Below are 22,128 nucleotides of genomic sequence, written 5' to 3'. Positions count from 1 at the left end.
AAATTCAATATATAAACAATTTTTTCTTTAAAAATTTATAAATGTAGGAATTTAATTCAACAGGAATTTTAAATATATTTATTAAATTTTTCATTTAAAAAGTCTACGTCTCTCGCCTACCTTGAAGTATCTATATGTTTCTGAATCCGTTTTAGTTCGTGAACAATTCTAGATTGCTGCCATTACATGCGCGTTAATCGAAAGTAATAATTGTTTTTTACATATAATGAAAATATATAGAATCTGCTACTTTTTTAGTTCAACATTCACTTTTAGCCTACTTTTCTTAATCGTAACATCACTCAAACAAATTACAGAGAATCGACTTCACAAATGCAGCTCGTGAATTTTTTAGTAAACAAAGATACCTAAAAATCAAGGGAGAAAGAATATTTGAATTTCTTTTCTTCAGACTTTAATAGTGTAGAAGTAAGAAATCCATGAGAATATTTTCTGTTTGAAATTACCTTACGACCCAACTTGCGTTGGGTACACAAAAAATTGGTCTATAGACTCATCAATTGTTCCCCTCCACGGAAATCTTTAGTAAAAGGCGAAAGATTTATGCGTGAATTGAAGGGAAACCAGAGTAACGAAGTGTGCTCAGCCTCGGTCTCTTATAGCATACGAAGATGATTTCTACTTACGCGAAAATTTAGCCACCTAGTGGTCAGCGCTAATATTACAGATGACGTGCCCAAAAGCACATGACTCGTTCGACCGGTTTGTCTCCCCAGATGACTTACTGTATCTCATGTATTTCCTTCTCTTGCAATTTATATATAGTCTTTGCAATTATTTTAAAAGTATAAATATTAAAAATAAATATCTTTCTCTTTGTGCATTGTCCTTTTTTTAATAAAGATATAATTAAATAAGAATTTTTATTCTTTTTCATGTTCTATAAATTATAAATTGTCAATTTCTTAATCTTTTTAATCACTTCTTTGAGCTATTGTCTTATTTAAATATTCATGCAAATCTTCTTTTAGATTAATCTTTAGTATTTTTATATTTGACAAAAATGTATATACGACACATTGAATATCTATTCAAATATTCATTTTTACAGGCGTTATCATCGAAGGGGGCGTAGCTCAGATGGTAGAGCGCTCGCTTAGCATGCGAGAGGTACCGGGATCGATACCCGGCGCCTCCAAAATTTTTGCTTCCTGTCACACCTAACAAATCATTACAATAAAAGAAAAAAGCAAGAACAATAAAAAAGAATATTTTTTGAATTTAATTCTAATAACAATGTATTTATTGATATTTTCATAAGTAAATATATTAATTATTTTTATTTAAAAGATTTATTGAAAGTAATGCAACAGAAAATTCAGGATATTGATATCTAAATATACAATTATTTAGAAATTTAAATATGCCAATTATGCAAATATTATGCTGTGCAAGTTTATCTACTTATTAATATTACTCCCTTACACACAGGCGCCGTGGCTTAGTTGGTTAAAGCGCCTGTCTAGTAAACAGGAGATCGAGGGTTCGAATCCCTCCGGGGCCTCATTCGCAGTAAAGTTTGCGGAGTGATTATTTTTTATTTTAAGAAATATTATTTTACTCTATTTTTTAAATAATTAAAATATTAAACATGTACAAATAAGAGACCATATAATTAGTAATTATTTTTCAAAATTTTAACTATTTATTAGATCTATTTATTAGATATATATCACTTTCTCATTATATCTTTAATCATATGATAGCCCAATATAATTCCAAATAAATTAAGTTTCATAGTATACATTTATTATTTTTTTTTACTTATAGTTATTTAATAAGAAATTTTTAATAGTCACACGAGCAGAGTCTTAAAGAGGAAACTTGAAAGTGTCACATCTTTCTCTGCTTTCTATTTGTATTGCTGTCTTACTTTCTATTTGTACCATACTAATACAAATTAACTTTTGCCTTTAAATATTATTTGTATTGATTATAATTTTAATGTTTAAATAAAAATATCATTAAGAAGAATATAAATATATTAGTTTTTTTCAAATAAGTTAAAAGCAATACAAATACACCATGCAATATTTGTTAATTACTTGAGCGTAATATAAATTAAATTTACACAATGTGATGCTATTATATAGCACTAAAACTGGAGAGAACTTATAAACTTCAATTATATAAAATGTAAAATATATCTTCAATCGCAAAATTGAAAACCACAATGATTATAAAAAATCGTTTAAAATAACAAAAGATTGGGCTCGTCCGGGATTTGAACCCGGGACCTCTCGCACCCTAAGCGAGAATCATACCCCTAGACCAACGAGCCACGATAAATTTCTTACTTTCATAACGATGGTCATCCAGAATTCTTAAAAATAATTTCTTGATTATATTACTTATGTGGTTATATACAACTATAGAAGGATTAAAATGCATCTGTCTGTAAACTCATTTTAAAAGTCTCTTATTTATTAACAAAAAATAAGAAACGAAATATATTATTACATATTTAATATAATATAAAATCTTATTATTTTTATACAATGCCTTCCTTTCAAAAGAATTTTAAAAATAAAATACGAATTAAGTAGCCAACATCATACGCATGCATAATTTTGAATGGTTACATCTCTGTATTAAATTTTTTTATAATATTAATTTTTTATAAGTGCTTTAAAGTGATATAATGATCATGTCGAGGATCAAAAGGAAAAAATTTTTCATGCGGCTCGTTGGTCTAGGGGTATGATTCTCGCTTCGGGTGCGAGAGGTCCCGGGTTCAAATCCCGGACGAGCCCAAAAACTCTTACTTTTTGCATTATACTATTGCTTCCTTGATTTTTGTTAAAAATTAACTTACTTCGATTATTATAGTTTTGAAAACAAAACGAATGTTGTTTCTTACATTATTCATCATATTTTGACAAAACAATTCATATGATTATGCTCAATAAATAATCGCCAATTACAATTATAAGCATCGTATTTAAACAGTCACATTATTTTAAAAAATGAATTAAATATTATCATCAAATATATTATGTAACAATTAGTAAATTAACAACCTAATAAACACATAATGGTATATTATACGTTTAAATCAAGTATTTACGGGAGGTCTAAATGTGATAGATTTAACGTCTATCAATTGCGTATAATTTTAATTGTGATGTCCGACTGATATACGTTGTCATAAACTATATTTATTCGTTTTTTAATGCTATTCTCAAACCAATTAAAATCGTATTTGATAAACTAATAAACTACGTTTTATGAATACATAATTTTTACGAATTACGAGTACCTATATAAACTTATACAACAATGACTATTACAATGACTATTTAAAATACGTATTGTAATGACTATTTAAAATACGTATTGTAATGACTATTTAAAATATGTATTGCAATGACTATTTAAAATACGTATTCTAATTACTATTTAAAATATGTATTGCAATGACTATTTAAAATACGTTATCTTTATTATACTTTTAAATGATTTTTTTTTAAATAAACGTATTACATACAATTATACAGGTTGTCCCATTTTAACTTACACAACAAAATATCTCGAAGATTAAGCTTCATCGAAGAAAATGTTTCAAACAAAAGTTGTAGGATTTAAAAATATCTATTTATTGATCTTATCACTTTGACCTTGGATAGGGTAATCAATTTACATTAAAAAAATATGATTCCATTTAAAAATTTAAGATAATTTTGCCCTGACTTTAACAACTCTACCCAAGATCAAAGTAATAAAATCAGTAAAAAGATATTTTGAAACATTATAACTTTTGTTTGAAACATTTTTGTCGATAAATCTTAGTTTCCGAAATATTGTGCTGTGTAAGTTAAAATGGGACACCTTGTATAGCTACAATAATAATAAAAGTAATGAGATTTAGTGCAAAGAATATATGTCACTAAATATAAAATAAAATAATAACAAATTTCAATCGTAATTTTCTTTTATTTTTTAGATATGTTATTTAATTAATAAAAAAATTAGTATTATTATAGACTAATTTACTTCAAAACTTGATTGTTTACTATAATATAATAAGTATAGAGATAATTTTTGTATATATAATGCAATACATATATATATCTTGATACGTTTATAAAAGGAAGTTCGTGTAATTATTATAAACAGTGCCGTGCCAAGACAGGGGCGAGCGGGGCCCTTGCCCAGGGCGCAAATTTTGAAGGGCAAGTGCAGATGAAATTTTGAAAGCTAATATGCATTACAATATTGTGATAATATAAAAAATATTTTGTATGTGTGCGATGCGTTGTTATCGCTATAATATCCGAGCGCGGTGCACTTGAAACGACGTCGCTAATATATGCGCCTCTGAAGAAATGTAACTTACATTGTTGCTCGTTCATGTCTGCAATCATGATTGTCGTTGTGATTATTACTGTTCAGCTTTGTACTTTAAAATTATATAAATTATTATAAACTTATATTCTTTTATTTCCTTCATAAATCCGAACAAATGCGCACTTATTTTTTGACGTCACTTTTATTCAAAGGGCGCTAAAGAACTAGCTCGCCCCGGGCGCTAAACTACCTAGGCACGGCACTGATTATAAATGTTGAAAATGTATCATTTTTATGGTTTTTATACAATCGTATAATATACGATAATGATATCCGTTTTTATTACGTTTGCAAAAAATAATACGGATTTTATGCGTTGAAAAATTTATATAAGAATACGAAAAAAAACGTTTTATTTCTAGAATGTATCTGCGTCTATTTTATTTCTTAAAATAGTATATTTATGTAAGATGTCGAAGAAACGTTTATTGAAAACGTATATAATTTATGAGAAAAATCTCATTTATAAATGTTTACAAAATTCTATTCTATAAATGGGATAATCTAAGTCTATAAAATGTTAATAAATAATAATTGTTGCACGAATAATATATACACACCTGATTTTACAACTAAAATATTATACGATTAATAAACATTTTATTATTATATATATTTAACTCAAAATATGGTCAAATATATATAATAATAAAATATGTTTATTAGTCGTATAATATTTTAGTTGTAAAATCAGGTGTGTATATATTATTCGTGCAACAATTTATTAACGTTTTAAAGACTTAGATTATAGAATAGAATTTGATAGAATAGAATTTATAGAATAGAATTTTGTAAACATTTATAAATGAGATTTTTCTCATAAATTATATACGTTTTCAATAAACGTTTCTTCGATTATATAAATATACTATTTTAAGAAATAAAATAGACGCAGATACATTCTAGAAATTAAACGGTTCTTTTTGTATTCTTATATAATATTTTTCAACGCATAAAATCCGTTTTATTTTATGCAAATGTAATAAAAACGGATATCATTATCGTATATTATACGATTGTATAAAAACCATAAAAATTAAAACGTTTATCTGATATACTTATATCACATTTATACTAACTTTACGTTTAATAAATGTTTAATATTCCATCATGTGTTTATTGGGAATAATTAAACTATAATATAAATTAACAGTTTATGCACAAGAATCGTTCAAATAAAAAAAGAATATATTAGTTGACCGCAAGATTGCTTTCAGAACATTAAAAAAAATTTCTTTTGCGGTCAGCAAAAGCATCAATAATTTCGTCTAATTATGGAGAAAGCAAGTGAAAGTTTTCTGAGTGGCGGTATTTAACGTTAGGGGACAGTATCCGACTGAAAAGACCATTGAATCGTCGACCGGTTCGCACGTCCGTCTGAAATATCGTACGGATTTATCTTTGAAGTCTTGCGTGTTAAATGTGTTCAATTCAACGAGATACGAATTTCAAATTTGAGTGAAAAATTGCTGCTTAAACGACAATGTTTATAAAAGTGTTATTCGCACACAAAGTGAAATATTCATTGTTGTCTTCGATATATTACGCGTAATATCATATAGGTACGAATTTAACAATAATTTATATAAATAAAAGTGAAATAAATATTCTCAACGAGCGTTAAGAGCAAAAATATTTAGAGATATTAAGAATATTATAAAATACTTTTAAAATATATAAAATTTAATGCTAAAAATTCTATTGCTTAAAATAAAAACAAAACAAAGTTTTATGAAAAGATTTTTACGTTTTATATGAAGAATCCTTTTCTTAGAAAATCATTCTATAAAACATTTTGTGTGTTTATAATATATATACTAACTTATATAAAAAATAAAAATTACTTTTATTTGCGATTTTCTTATTTGCAATTTCCTGTTTCGTTAACTAGGGACAATATTTATAAAAGTTTTATATTGGAAAGAGAGATGTGTATGTATTTATATGGCATTACATATCTCTAAAATTTTAAAAATTGCATATATTATGATAAAGAAGTTTAAGCCAAAATGAAGTAATATTAACAGTTATTATAAAACCATACGTATCGTATAAATCATTTATGTAATCTGCCTACATTACATTCTAGCCACGCTCTATATGTAAATTTATTAATTAATTACTTAAAGTTTTAGTGAAAAAAATTAAAAGTTAAAACTTTATTACTTTAATCAATTGTTTTTCCTTTAATCAATTGTTTTTCTTTTTAAAGATTTATAGATTTATAAAACACGCTATACCACCTGCGTTATTCTTAGTCTTAAACAAGCCTTCCCTATTATTATCGCTTTAATTATTTGTTTCCATTTAAAATAATTGAATTCAAATAAACATTTTTTCAGTTTTCCTGTTTACAGCATTGACATCTGAATAAATAAACACTCTTTAAATATTTCTGTGAAGATCTGGTTGAGAATCGGTGATGTCAATGGAATCATCATATAAAATTGTACCGAATATAATCGAACGTTGACGGAATTAATCGAAGTTCATACACTCCTTCCTTTATAAGTTATCTCAAAAGGCTCCGTCTATTCAGATGTCAGTGGTTTACTGCGAATTTAATACTGCATGATTCTGCAATTTATAAAATATGGACACACCAGAATTTGTGGAATTTGCCAAGGCGACAATCGACTTTGTTGCCGATTACAATTTGACTTTGAGAAATAGAAACGTACTACCTGATGTAGAACCAGGGTATTTGCAAAAATTGTTGCCAGAAGCAGCACCGGAATATTCCGAAAGCTGGCAAAAAGTGCTTGATGATATGGAGCAATATATTATGCCAGGTGTAAGTTTTTAAACTTCTACTTTTCTTTAATTATTTTTTAATTAGTTTCCTATTTTTCTTTAATTGTAAAAATATTTCAATACAATAGTATGTTAATTAGAAAAAAATAATTTCTTCTAACATATTTGTGTATAAATAAAAATCACAATAAACTGAATAAATTTAAGATAAATATTTAGTTTTTAGTGTTTTTTGTGTGTTCGTTATATATTCTTTCTTTAAATTATAATATAATAAAAATAAATATATTCCTTCTCTTTATCTCTTTCTATTTCTCATAATCTAATTGTTTTAAGTAATACATAAATTTTCTATTTCTATTAAATTATTATTTCTATTTAATTTCTATCAAATGATAATTATTAAAATAACATATGGTATTTATTTCTTCTGATATTTTCCGTCATAATGAGAAAAAAAATAATTTTATCATTTTTATTTTTATTTTTATTTTTGTGCAGGTAACGCATTGGAATTCGCCGCATTTTCATGCATTCTATCCAACAGCTAATTCTTATCCGGCTATTGTAGCCGAAATTTTAAGTAGCGCGATTAGCTGTATCGGCTTCAGCTGGATAGCATCTCCAGCTTGTACGGAACTCGAAGTTATCACGTGTAATTGGCTTGGTAAACTATTAGGATTGCCTAATGAATTTTTGAACCATAGCAATGGAACAGGCGGAGGAGTCATACAGGTAATCGCGATATAGAAATAATACATATGTATTACATATAGATTATGCACATTAGTAGTTCACAATGAAAGTAACAAGATCCTGGATAAACAAATTAAATTAGATTGATATTTTTAATCTACCATATATATAAAGGAATTTAGTTTTTTAAATTTTAACGATGCATATTACGAAAAAATAGGCTGATCCAGGATTTAAAACGAAAACTTTTCGCATATTCTAAATAAGGATCATTCTTAAATCTATAAGTCGTTATACACATCACCAGATTGAATATATATTAAACTCAAATGAATTTAATAATTTTTAATAACTGTAATATAATTTATTTAATATTTTTCAATAAATTATTTGCCATATTTTGATTGTTAAATATAAAAAAACATTATAATACAAAAGTTACAAGACATTTTTGGATGACTTGTAATATTTTTCTGTTAACTTTAATGTATTGTAATAAAAGTATTTTAATAAAAATATTATAATATAGTTAATTGAATTTGTCCCTTGGATATACATTTGTGATTAATTATTTTATTAAGTTTATTAATTTTACAGGGATCAGCAAGTGAATGTACATTCATATGTCTATTGGCCGCGAAAGAATATACAACGCGACAAATGAAAATTCTTCATCCAGAACTGAACGAGGATATCATTAAGACTAAATTAGTCGCATATACTTCTAGTAAATATTCCACTATCCTATAAAATTTTTATGATCAATTTTAATTGAACATTTTTAGTTTGTACTTTAAAATCGTTTATCAACATATTTATTATTAAATAATAGTAATTTAATTTCGATTTATTCATATTTCTCTGCAAAATTCTAGATCAGTCGAATTCTTCGGTGGAAAAGGCAGGAATTTTAGGATCAATGCTAATAAGGCTGTTGCCAGTGGACAACAAGTGCTCTCTACGTAGTGAAACTTTGAAGAAAGCGATACAGGATGATTTGGAGAAAGGCCTTATTCCATGTTACGTCGTTGCTACTTTAGGAACTACTGGCACTTGTGCTTTTGATAAGCTTGATGAGATAGGACCTATATGCAAAGAATATAATATCTGGCTTCATATAGATGCTGCTTATGCAGGTAAATGCTCGCGACAATGTTTTTCTTACATCTTTTTCTTATTAGCATCCACATATATTTATACTCGATACATCTAATACATTACAATCATTTCAAATCATTGGTAAAATATTATTAATGAGAAAGAGAATTAAGTGTTCTATTCAATTAATTATTAAGTTAAGATTGATTGTTTGTATTGATTATAAAAAAATATTCTAACAAAAATTTTTCTCAATTACATTGCTATAGGTGCAGCATTTATTTGTCCGGAGTTTCGTCATTTAATGTCCGGTGTTCAATATGCAGATTCATTTAATGTAAATGCTCACAAATGGTTGCTCACCAATTTCGACGCTTCAGTAATGTGGTGTGTATTATAGTCTCTCAATTACATTATTTATATGTATAATATAATTATATATATGTAATAAAGTATTATATACATTATACACATATCTGAAAAAGACTTCTTAAATCTTTATATAGAGTTCTCTATCACACTTCTTTTTAGTAAATAAATTACTAATTTTTAATTTTTAGTTAAATTTGTATAAACTTTAATAGAAATTTAATTTAAGAAATTTTATATATATATATATATATACATATATATAAATATTACATATATGTATATAATGTAATATTAAGATTTAAAAAAGACAACATTTGCAAATTTTGAAATTGAAAATAAAAGCACATTTTAAATTTGTTAAAGTAAAATTAAAATAAAAAATTTTGAGTGAAATTAGCATTTTATTATGATGTACAAAGTAAGTTAATATATTTTATTATATAAAATTAATATATTATTATTCTATATTTTTTTATTGCTTTTAGGGTTAAAGATTCGAGACGACTTATAGAAGCGTTTAGTGTGGACAGAATATATCTAGCTCACGATAAAGAAGGACTCGCACCCGATTACAGAGTAAGATTTTGTATACTGTGCTTATATATAGAAAATATGTTTTCTTCAGAAATAGACTACTTTTTATATTAATATAAATATATTTTTCATTCTTGAATCTTTTACAGAATTGGGGGATTCCTTTGGGTCGCCGATTCCGATCCTTAAAATTGTGGTTCGTCATGCGACTTTATGGAGTGGAAGGACTTCGAAAGCACATTAGACATACTATCAAATTAGCACAGCTTTTTGAGAAATATCTCAGATCAGACAATAGATTCGAAATTGTTACGGACGCAGTTATGGGTCTCGTCTGTTTCCGTATCAAGGTAATTTTAATTAATTGAATCACTGATTTTTCATTAAAAATCATGAATTGAAAAATTATTTTAAAATTAATCGGTTTTTGAGAAATAACTAATTAATTCACATAATTCATATACACACAATTATATCATGATAGTTAAATATCTTTTTTTGATAACATTATTATAATTTTTATAATAAACTTATATTATTTGAATTATTACGAAAATTTTTGCAAGAAAATTACTCTTATTTTAGGGTGACAACAGTTTGACAAAAAAACTATTAGATCGTCTAACAGCTAGGAGACAAGTTTATCTCATCGCCGGTACATATCAAGAAAAACTTATCGCCCGATTTGTTGTTTGTTCTCGATTATGTCGAGAAGAGGATATCGTTTTCTCGTGGAACGAAATAAGTAGTCAGACAAATGAAATTTTACAAAGCGAACCTTATCAAGAATCAGTCGAATGCATTGCGAAATCGCCGAATGATATTGCGACGAAAATAGAAAATCTAAATTTTTCCATAAAGGAAATTTCGCAAAACATATCAAAAACAATATAATTAATCTCAAGAATTTTACCCAAAAATTTCATCTGAGAAACTTGCATATTTTTATTTCAAATTTATAACGCTTAATGTTGTATTATATATCTCCAGTTTTTTTTATCCATTCCAGAATAGTATTCAAAAAACCATCACTATACAATATTTTAATAAAGTATATGAAAGTATACAAAAGCTTAATTAAAATAAAGATCTTAGCCTAGCTATTTTAAAAATAATGGATTTATAAAATGTTACATTTCCTTTTATACTTTCAATTGGAATTTTTAAAATTTTCTTTTTTAAATATATTAATAATTATAATAATAAATAATAAATTTGGATATCTCTTCAGTAATTTACAACAATAAATAACATAGAATATTTACTATTTATAAGGGTAAATTTCTTAAATCTTAAAATTAAATTAATCATAAATCTCCCGAAGAATCTATAAGAATTATATAAAGCATTAAGATGCTCGAAAAATACACATTTTGCAAAATATTTCAAATTCTTGCTTCATATAAAATATAAAGAAAGTTCAAATGTTTATAGTAAATATTTTTGTTATTTTATTACAGTTTTCATAGGCATAATTTTGATACTTAATGCTCTATATAATACACTGTATTAAATTATAAAATATAACATAGTAGTAAAATATAACATAGTAATTACAAAATATTACTATTATGAACGAATTTTATACTACTGCAAGCTATCTTTTTATTCGTAATTACCATGCATTCCTATTCAACGCATCCTCTTCTTCTAGTCCTCGGATTGTAATGAACTGTCGTATTCCCTCGTCACAAGATCGTAAGAACTCTTGTCGCACTTCTTTCTTCTTATGAAGTCCATCGGAATTTCTTCTGTGGCCATTCGTCCTCAAGCATTCTTAAGAGACAAGTTTATCTCATGTTTCACTCTGTTCTCCTTTTCTCTCTTTTCTTGATTATTCTCCCTTTTTCAAAAAAATATTTATATAATATATATTCATATATATATATATATATATATATATATATATATATATGAATATATATTATATAGAGTACAATATAAAGAATTAAAAAATATAAATTATACAATTATATATATATATGTATACATATATATATATATATATATATATATATATATATATATATATGAATATATATTATATAGAGTACAATATAAAGAATTAAAAAATATAAATTATACAATTATATATATATATGTATACATATATATATATATATATATATATATATATATATATATATGCACACACACACACACACACACAATTATTGTATCTCTCTTAGTCTGACTCTTTCCCTTCGACCTTTCCGGCATGGGTGACCCTACTGGTAATTATGTTACCGCCGGCATAGCTCTTAGGATCATAAGAATACGCAAACCTCCTCACCCTTAAGGTGGAGATACAATGAGGAGGAAAAATTTTTTTATTTTATTTTTATTTTCTTTTAAAAGGGTCTAGGTGGTGTAGGTAGATTTTTCAAATTTTCCAAATAGAAAATATAATACAAAGAATTTATAAAATATATACTATATAATTGTACAAAATATTGTAGTGTATAATTACATATAACTTGCAATCAAATAAAAATATATTATAAGATATATATTATAATTATAGTTATATTTATTAATTGGTGATGCTATCAACATCAAATAAATATATTCGAATTTATCCAAATACTTTTAATAATATGGATAATTTGATGTTGAGAGCATTAACGCACTTGTGTGTGGACTTACATATTATTATAATAAAATATTATGCATCAAATTATACTATTAAAATTATATTATGAAAATTATAACAAAACTATGTGTAAAAGTTATTTATAACATTACAATAGAATCAATCTTGAATAAAAATCGATTTATTGCATAATATTTCATTCTGAAGATATTTTATAAAATGCAATATTTTATACACGCGGAGTATAATATAAAGAATTAAAAAATATAAATTATACAATTTGATTTAATATATAATCAAATACAATTAAATTGAAAATACATAGTACATATAATACATAATTATAACAATAACAAAATATATGTGTGTGTGTGTGTGTATAATACATAATATATAAAATTTTTAAAGTACAAAGTTTTACATTACTACTAACACATAAAATTATTAATACATAAAATCTCTTGTTGGAAATATATAGTATATAATATACATAATTATAACAATAATAAAAAATACATTATACGTAATATGATACACAAAATTGTTATATAGAATACATACATAAATTATTTTATCATATTACACGAATATATCCGAAATACGTACAATGTAAAATTGATTAGAAATTTTGAGAATAGCGTAGAACTGATAATCTATCGCAACCAAAAAAATCATTCATAAATTTATCGATTATGTTTTTTTAATAAGAAAGAGTACCCGGAATTTTAATACATTTTGTAAGGTTTTCTAAAAGAAATATTAAAAAAGAAATATTATCGCGAAAAGATAAACTAAACTTCGATGTTACCCAACAATTAAATGAGAAAAAAAATCGCGATTTAAATTTTACGAATGTACATGACAAATAAATAAATTGACAGTAATAGTAATATTTAATTACAATCCATATAATTTTTATAATAATCGCGACACAACGTGCGCACATGCAATATAATTATTATCGTTTTATGTGATAATAAAAATATTGCAACATTAGAGGCGCATTTCATATGATCTGCAATTACAGTATACGAGGAATCTGCATTATAATATACGTAAAAAATCAAACGCGAATGCAGAATTTAATGCTTGATTTATTTTCATATACAATTTTATGTAAAAAAAATTGTGTGATTAAAAGTAAAATATACAATCTTGTTTCACGGACAATTGCAAACAGGCTAAACTCTAATAATTCTTAAAATAATCGCGTTATCACCACGTTCAATGAAGGATAACTGGCCCAACGATTAAACCAGATCAAAATCCCTCTGCCGAGTGACACGCTGGTTAATATCTGACAGAGAGAAGAACGATCCTAAAAGTGGAAAGCGACTTCAACTTGTCTTATTTCTTCTATTTCGGATTTCGCGAAATCGATCCACAATGAAAAGTTAAGTGATTCATTAAACACCAGAAGTCCCGCTACAGGAAGAAATGAATCCCCGATCTTCCTGATTGCTCCCGATAACAGTGATTTCGGCAGCGAATTAACGACTGTTACTCTTATTATCATTTTCAATATATGAGATTAAAATTCGCGTGAAAAAAAACAATTCTTCCATTTTAAGAAATATCTTTTTTTATTAAAAAATGACTGGATATAATGATTTTTATATACATGTTACAATCGAGTATATTTAGGAAAAATGAAATACATGCGCTTTTATTGTTGCTTGATTAAATGTGTGAATAGTAATAACTTTAGGGTACCAAATGTGCTCGAGACAAATCAAATCCGATAACAGCGAGATTTAAAAAAAAATCAATTTGAATATTATTTAGCAACATCAAATAAAAGATTATCAAGAAATTAATTTTACTGTTGCATTTAACAGTTAACACGTAATAATAATTTGCAGGCATCTTACTGATATCAGAGTACCCATTCGATTTGTCTCGAATTTTTTAATTACTCACACATTTTATGTTATATCATGCATCATCCTAATATATTATTAAGAATAATACAAAAAAAGGGTTTTTGCAAATATATCACAATTTGCGCACATGTATTTTATTATATATACATATACACTCGTCTTATCTAAAATAAACGTAATATACTGAGATAGTGGAACGTCCAGAGCCTGCAAGTGATTTCTTAAAAGAAACCAAAATTAAATTAATTCAAAATTAATTAATAAAATATACTTGTTTGTAACCATAATTTTTCAAATAATAAAAATTTTGCACAAAAAAGTTTGCGCAAAAACTTATTAAATTAAATTTATATTTGAAAAAGTAAATTTTATCTATTATATCCATTTTTGAATTATTATTAAATATTTTCATTATTAAAATAATATTGATATTAATAGAAGGATATTAATGGAAGAACATTTTTAACAAAAAGAGAAAATATATCTTCTCTCAAAGTATATTTAATGAATTTTGTGATTCGATTTCAAACAACGTACGGTGATTGTCGTTAAATCACTGCCAAAAACATTGTTTCCAGGAACCGCTAAGAAAACCTGGGTTTAATTCCTACTCTGTAACGGAAACTTCCAATTTTCAATGAGGCACCGAACTAAGCGTTGCGGATAGATCCCACAAAAACCGACGAGAAATAACTCTCCGCAATGAAGATCGTTTCGACTCTTCGCCAGTACAAACCGTGCATTTGCTAGCGTCCACCTGACATGAGGGACAGCGATAAGGCTTCTTCGCCGAGACAGCGATCACGTCCAAAAACGTGAAAAGAACGCAATTGTTTGCAATATAATTTATTATAAAATCGTAAATCAATAAACCGTAATCAATAAATATTTAACGCGATGTGAAATTCTCGAAATACATTTAATTAAAAACGATAATCAAAGAAAATTATTTTGTTTTACAGATTTTAATTTCCGCGTGATCGATAATGTTTAATATTTCGCAATATTTTATTTTCGAATATACTTGTGTTTCTATAATATTAAAAGCGCGACAAATTTTACGAGTAAAAAGTTAATATCTAATTATTGGGTTAACATCGTGTTTTTCTTGATTCACTTTTATTTAATAATCTTTATATTATGTAAAAGAATTGTTTTACGGTAATTGCGCGATTACCAAAGTTTCTCGAATTTATTAATAATCTTTTGGTATAAAAAATAAGCTATCCAAATATTTGAATAATTTTGCAATACAAATATTCAAATAAAATATATCAAATATGTTAATTAAACAAATTTTGTTATTGTACGTATTCATCTAATTTCGTGTAATGTACAATAGATTTCTTTTACATTATTACAACTAGAATATAATTTATATACAATTGCAAAGAAAATTATGAAAAATAAAAAATAATGTAATTACAATTTATAGATATAATTATAATGTTAGATACAATTTAATAATTGATGCTATTAGTATCAAGTTCTCAACATAAGAAAATTGCAAAATTTTTATTATTTGAAATGATTATTCAATGATAATCAATGTATATAGATTCAAATAAGTTAGAAAAAAAATTATTTAGATTGAATTACTTTTTTCTCTCAATATTTTATCAAATCAATATTATCATATTAGATACTAATAACATTCACATTTGAATTTAAAATTGTATAATTCTTAAGAAAATACAATTTTTAGTAGTGATAAAATAAAATATTAATACAATTTACAAAAAATAAAATATTAAATTTAATACATGTTATACGTATAATAAAATGCAACTTAAATGTACATTATGTATTTAAGTTACATTTTTTACATTTTCCATACATTAATTTTTTTATTTTTATTTATAGTTTTTTTTGTAATTAATTTCAATTCTTTATATATAATTTATTTAATTTTACATAAAATAAATTATATATATAAAAATACCCCCAAAAATAACATATTTTTATGGTTTTTTTCCTGAAAATGAATTTAATTTTTATATGCCCTAATAGCCCTAACAGATCTAACAGTCCTAACAACCCTAACAGACCTAATAGCCCTAACAAGCCTAATACAGACCCCTAAAAATAACATATTTTTGTTGTTTCTTTTCTTGAAAATAAATTTAATTTTTATATGCCCTAATAGCCTTAACAAACCTAACAGTCCTAGCAGCCCTAACAGACTTAATAGTCTTAACAGACCTAACAAAGACCTAACGGCCCTAGCCGCCCTACTTGCTGGCTTACACCAGCAGAAATTCACGATCAGGTGAAATTTGGGGAACCCTAATTAGAAATCCGCGATAATGAGAAATTTAAGGAGCCCTAACCGGAAATTCGCGATAAAATTTAGGAAGCCTTAGCCGCGCAACATATCCTTTGGTCAATATTGCCAATATTGATATGTATTTTTCAAGCCAGTTATCTCTACTTCTGGCCATATTCATTTTGACGACTAATAATTTATTTACGATCGTACGATATTACGATCGCATTTTAACGTACGTCATTCAGTCGTCAGAAATCGCAAAATATAAATTATCATGCATATATAAAATAATTAGCATGCATTTTAACTCTCGGTCGGCGGGTTGCTTATAAATATCTTTATCTTTTAGATTAAATATTTAGAAATTAAAAATCTATTTTTAAAAAGACCGTTTTATAAAGGCCGATATATATAATGGAAATAAATATTTCATGTATGTCTATATCTATTGTTATTTTAAAAATATTTTTTCTTTTACTTTAATTTTTACACGCGTATTATCCCGCCAACCGAGAGTTAGAAGCAACGGATTTCTTCATGCATTTACAAATCCTTTGCTTCAAAATAAAAGGTTGTTACTTACCGGCACTGATGCGCAACAGCGGAGTTGATATTGAAGCTACGTTGTCTGTAACATACAAATATAAAATGCAAATTATATCAATGTTCAAAATAATTAATATTTTAAGAAATTATTATTGGACTCATTGAATTTTATATCCGATGCACGCAATTATAAATAGATGTATAAATATGAAATAATTTTATAAGTAATTAATTTTTTTTAAGTAGAAACTTTTATAGAAAGAATTATTATAAAATTTTGCCCAATTTTTTTATGTTTAAATCATTCATATAAATCAAATTAATTAATTTATTTATATAAAATTAATATAAATAATAATATTCACCATCGGGTTGTTCCGCTGGTGCAGGATGCCTTTCCTAGGCCTGCTCCTCCTCTCAGATCATCTGGGTTGTTGCATCTATAACATACAAATAGAAAATCCAAATTGTAATAACGTCCAAAATAATTAATATTTCAAAAAATTATTATTGTATATATTGAATTTTATATTCGATCCATATAATAATAAGCAGATTAATAAAATAATTATATAAATTTTAGAAAAAAACCACATTATTAATAATTCTTTAATAATGTTATACCTTTACAAGATTATAGCTTTTATTTAAAAATCTTTTTCTTCAATTCTCTCTTATTTAAATCATATAAATAAAAAATCAAATTACGCGATTAATTGTTCAATTTAAATTATAATAAATATATTTAATATTTAATATATAATTACAAATAAATAAATTGCTTACCAGAAGGTTGCTCTGCCGGAGCCTGATGCCTCTCCTAGGCCTCCTCCTCCTCTCAGTTAGACGCGCGATACTTAACGGCACTCCCGCATTCACGAGCGATATTTTTATATCGCTATTTTCGCACTTTTACGCGCGATACTAAACGGTTTCCGCACTATTTCGATGCGATAAAAAATTTTCTATTTGGTCGCGCGATGTATATACTTAATATGTATATACTTTGAACGGCACTCCCGGTTTCGGTACGAGTGAAAATCCCATTTCACTTATGAGAATCAGCTTTGAGCCAACAGGTCAGGAATGCAACGATACAACGAGCAAGGACTAAGCCCAAACCGGAAAGAAGACGAAACGATTGACGGAAATAGAGGAAAATGAAGTTCATCAACTCTTTTTCGCGCATAATTATCCTATCTCGTACCGAACCTGGACCCGCTAAGCACGATTTCAGGTGCTTCGCCCGGAACACGAAGTTTCCCGCAATGCAGGATATGGCTACACCAGGCTGGTAGACGGCAAAAGAAGAGGATACCCACATTTTTTAAATGCTAACATTCAGCAATTTAGAAAATGGGGAGGCAACCCCTTTTACCGAGCGAAAATCGTGCCTAGGGGAATCCACTCGACTCCTCGACAGGGTTAACACACGCAGTGCGTGTGGCTGTAGACGAGCAAAGAGAAGGAACCCATTAACGACCATTCCGAACAATCGATCGACTTCTAACTAATTCGAGCCGAATCACTTGACGAAGCACGAAGCACGAGTGTACGTTGCATAGCAATGTGTGCAAACTCGAAATCCTAGTTAGTTGGCATCGGAAGTAGAGACTCGTTAAAAATAATGAAATTGGGATTTATACGAAAATGTCCAACGCGGAAGCGCGAAAACGCGATGACGCGAGAAAGCTAAACGCGAAAACGCGATAACGAGACGCCGCCGTCCGCGACACGTTGACGGCACCGACGACGGAAAGTCGACGACGCAATAAGCGTCCAACGCATTAAATGCCACATATGAGCCATTGTGCGACTCGTGGCAATGCTGTGCTGGGTACTTAGCTTCCCCTTCAGGCTCCTTGAGGTTTATCCTAAATAAAAAAATTTAAAATAAACCTCAAGGCACCATCCAAGTACTGAGCCACCCCACCGCGTCAAGGTGTACCCAAAGAGGGGTGGATTATATACATTTATAATATAATGTATAATTTGTGTGAAATTTATTTTATAATCGAAAAATTATCTATAGCATCTCTCTTTTTTCTCGATTAAAAAAGAAAAAGATACAGATATGTTTTTAAAAACCAAGCTTCAAGTGCCGATTAATTCATCTTTTAATTAAAGAATAAATTATAAAATATATTATAAAATTATACGATATACATATCACAATTCAAATTCATTTAAAATATTGTATCAGAAATTAATTATTAGTCATTTGATCTATTATTATGCAAGATTATATTTGAATATAAGAAATGTACATGTGAGAATCATAATAAAAATAATTATTACTTGTAAATGTATTACAATGAGATATTAGTTAATAATTATCTATTTTCGTCGCTTTGATTTCTACTTTGATAATGAATAAATTGTGCGAAATATTTAGTTCAGTAAATAAATAACCACTTTGACACATTTATAAATCCTTAACTGTGAAGTTAATTAATTATTCGAACTGTTTGCTACCGCTAATTGTTTGTAAATAATGACTACAAGGAACATTACACAGAGCATCTCGATCAGCATAATCGAAGAAATATGTTTATCAAGAATGTATATTAATCGATTTGTTGTAATTATTATATAATATAAATTGTATTTAGATTGTTAAAAAGTTGAATGATAAAACATCGAATAAAATACATACTTAATCTTTAAGTATCGTTAAAGAAATAATTATTCTTATAAAGATCACAATAAAACCATAATTTATAATTTTAATTCTTGTCACACACTTCTATTTTTAAATCAATACGTCAAAAATTAAATACAAATATAATCAATTAATACTTTTATAGATCTATTCTTTATAAAACTCAAAATAATTCATTTTGTAAAACTAATTATTACGCGCGATCAATTTTTTTATCTTTTAAAAAAGATTTATCTTTGATATTAATACTTTAAATATAAAACTAACGAAAAAATGTATTTTTTATTATAAATTTTTGGAAAATATAATTATAAAGAGAGTAATAATAAAGAGAGTATGTGTTAATTTTCATATATGAAATATTTTAATAATTATATTATTTTAAAAATATTTTATGAAATATTAAAATATTTATATATAAAAGTATTAATTAATAACAAAAATATTATAAATGCTTTATTATAAATACTTTAAATGTGTTAAAATAAAACCTGGAATATTTTATACATGCATTATATCATGTGGTTTTTAGAGCGAATTATATATACTATTGAGAAAATGAAAAAATAATAAGCAATATATCTATTTTCAAAATAATATATATAAATAATAAATAATTTTTATAAATTACTCACCGTATATCTCTCTGGCTGCTTCAGGCTCTTTCACTGCTTTCTGACTGTCCGATACTTTTCCAGATGTCCTTCTCCTTTCTTCTTCATCCTTTGCTGTTTCCTCATAGCACTCATATTCACTCGCGAACAAACAATTAATTATATTTAGTCATATATAGAAACGATCGCGAGACATTTTGCACGGCACTCCCGATCGCGGAATAATTACGAGAGACGCACTTTAATATATCGTATAAGGGATAGAGAAATACGATTCGCTCGACGATTATATGAGATCAAATTAAATACTAATTCATTACAAATGTTGTTTTCATTATTGATATATATATATATATATATATATATATATATATATATATATATATGCAATACATGTATATTAATACGAATTATAGTCGAAAGTTTAATATAATTGAAAGTCATGATACAATAATCGTTTAATTAATAATTAATTTAAGAATATACGACGTATTTCGCACTACGATCTTTACTGCTCGAGTGTCGCTTTATGAATAATACGAAGGCCGTACGTCGTACGACTAGCGCGCTATTGTTTACATCGTTAAGGCCGAACGCCGTGTTATTGTTCGTTCGTCATATCGAAATATATTGTATTATATTGTATTATATTTTATATTATAATATAATATAATATAAATATGTTAAAGTACGTAAAATATTTCGATGACGGACAGACAATAATACCGACCTTGACGTAAACAATACATATTTATATTATATTATATCATATTATATTATATTATATTTTACATATTTTAACACAGCAAATAATTTTTCGATATTGATCGGGATCGCGTCTAGAAAAGGATTTAACGGAGCGTCTTGTACCACTACTTTACTCTTTGAGTGTCGACGCGCGAATAATAATAGAGCCGAACGAATTAGATCGAAAGACCGTGTTATTATTATTTTTTTACCGAAACATTTTTCAAGACTGTGGCACATAAACATATAAGAATATACGTATTTCGCACTACGATCTTTACTGCTTGAGTGTCGCTTTATGAATAATACCAAGCCGTATGACTAGCGCGCTATTGTTTACATCATCAAGGCCGAACACCGTGTTATTGTCCGTTCGTCATATCGAAATATATTGTATTATATTATATTATATTTTATATTATAATATAATATAATATAAATATGTTAAAGTACGTAAAATATTTCGATGACGAACAGACAATAATATCGACCTTGGCGTAAACAATACATATTTATATTATATTATATTATATTATATTATATTTTACGTATTTTAATACAGCAAATAATTTTTCGATATTGATCGCGATCGCGTTTAGAAAAGGATTTAACGGAGCGTCTTGTATACCACTACTTTACTCTTTGAGTGTCGACGCGCGAATAATAATAGAGCCGAACGAATTAGATCGAAAGACCGTGTTATTATTATTTTTTTACCGAAACATTTTTCAAGACTGTGGCACATAAACATATAAGAATATACGTATTTCGCACTACGATCTTTACTGCTTGAGTGTCGCTTTATGAATAATACCAAGCCGTATGACTAGCGCGCTATTGTTTACATCGTCAAGGCCGAACACCGTGTTATTGTCCGTTCGTCATATCGAAATATATTGTATTATATTATATTTTATATTATAATATAATATAATATAAATATGTTAAAGTACGTAAAATATTTCGATGACGGACAGACAATAATACCGACC

At 26.7% G+C, this 22,128-nt stretch overlaps 1 protein-coding gene, 1 long non-coding RNA gene and 5 other non-coding genes across 7 annotated transcripts; 4 read left to right on the top strand and 3 right to left on the bottom strand.

Annotated features, from left to right (window-relative positions):
* Nucleotides 1-472: 472 nt before the first annotated feature.
* LOC145965853 (U5 spliceosomal RNA) lies at nucleotides 473-593 on the bottom strand. Its single transcript, XR_014436841.1, has one exon. It is a non-coding gene; the product is annotated as a U5 spliceosomal RNA (small nuclear RNA).
* A 493-nt stretch (nucleotides 594-1,086) lies between these two features.
* Nucleotides 1,087-1,159, top strand: Trnaa-agc (transfer RNA alanine (anticodon AGC)). Its single transcript has one exon. It is a non-coding gene; the product is annotated as a tRNA-Ala (tRNA).
* A 292-nt stretch (nucleotides 1,160-1,451) lies between these two features.
* Nucleotides 1,452-1,525, top strand: Trnat-agu (transfer RNA threonine (anticodon AGU)). The gene has a single exon. It is a non-coding gene; the product is annotated as a tRNA-Thr (tRNA).
* Nucleotides 1,526-2,230: 705 nt separating this feature from the next.
* Nucleotides 2,231-2,302, bottom strand: Trnap-agg (transfer RNA proline (anticodon AGG)). The gene has a single exon. It is a non-coding gene; the product is annotated as a tRNA-Pro (tRNA).
* Nucleotides 2,303-2,702: 400 nt separating this feature from the next.
* On the top strand, nucleotides 2,703-2,774 carry Trnap-cgg (transfer RNA proline (anticodon CGG)). Its single transcript has one exon. It is a non-coding gene; the product is annotated as a tRNA-Pro (tRNA).
* A 4,002-nt stretch (nucleotides 2,775-6,776) lies between these two features.
* Nucleotides 6,777-11,684, top strand: LOC145964996 (aromatic-L-amino-acid decarboxylase). The gene is made up of 8 exons (XM_083088218.1): nucleotides 6,777-7,162; nucleotides 7,624-7,857; nucleotides 8,416-8,545; nucleotides 8,694-8,954; nucleotides 9,186-9,303; nucleotides 9,774-9,864; nucleotides 9,972-10,172; nucleotides 10,408-11,684. Exons 1-8 carry the CDS (start codon nucleotides 6,962-6,964, stop codon nucleotides 10,714-10,716), a joined length of 1,545 nt encoding a protein of 514 aa, XP_082944344.1. The 5' UTR covers nucleotides 6,777-6,961; the 3' UTR covers nucleotides 10,717-11,684.
* Nucleotides 11,685-16,249: 4,565 nt separating this feature from the next.
* Nucleotides 16,250-18,232, bottom strand: LOC145964999 (uncharacterized). Its single transcript, XR_014436586.1, has 3 exons — nucleotides 17,900-18,232; nucleotides 17,479-17,553; nucleotides 16,250-17,195 (listed from the first exon to the last, which is right to left on the bottom strand). It is a non-coding gene; the product is annotated as an uncharacterized LOC145964999 (long non-coding RNA).
* Nucleotides 18,233-22,128: the final 3,896 nt, after the last annotated feature.

The sequence above is a fragment of the Camponotus vicinus genome, unplaced genomic scaffold, assembly GCF_025532165.1.
Source record: "Camponotus vicinus isolate PSW18456_S1 unplaced genomic scaffold, iyCamVici1.0 SCAF_14, whole genome shotgun sequence".
NCBI classification, from domain to species: domain Eukaryota; kingdom Metazoa; phylum Arthropoda; class Insecta; order Hymenoptera; family Formicidae; genus Camponotus; species Camponotus vicinus.
The sequence above is the reverse complement of the archived record's forward strand: the minus strand, read 5'-3'. Positions and strand labels throughout refer to the sequence as shown.

Coding starts and splice junctions, on each gene's coding strand:
- LOC145964996 (XM_083088218.1), top strand. CDS start 6,962: ATGGACACACCAGAATTTGTGGAATTTGCCAAGGCGACAATCGACTTT. Junction 8,955..9,185: donor TATAGATGCTGCTTATGCAG/GTAAATGCTCGC, acceptor ACATTGCTATAG/GTGCAGCATTTATTTGTCCG. Junction 9,304..9,773: donor TTCGACGCTTCAGTAATGTG/GTGTGTATTATA, acceptor TATTGCTTTTAG/GGTTAAAGATTCGAGACGAC.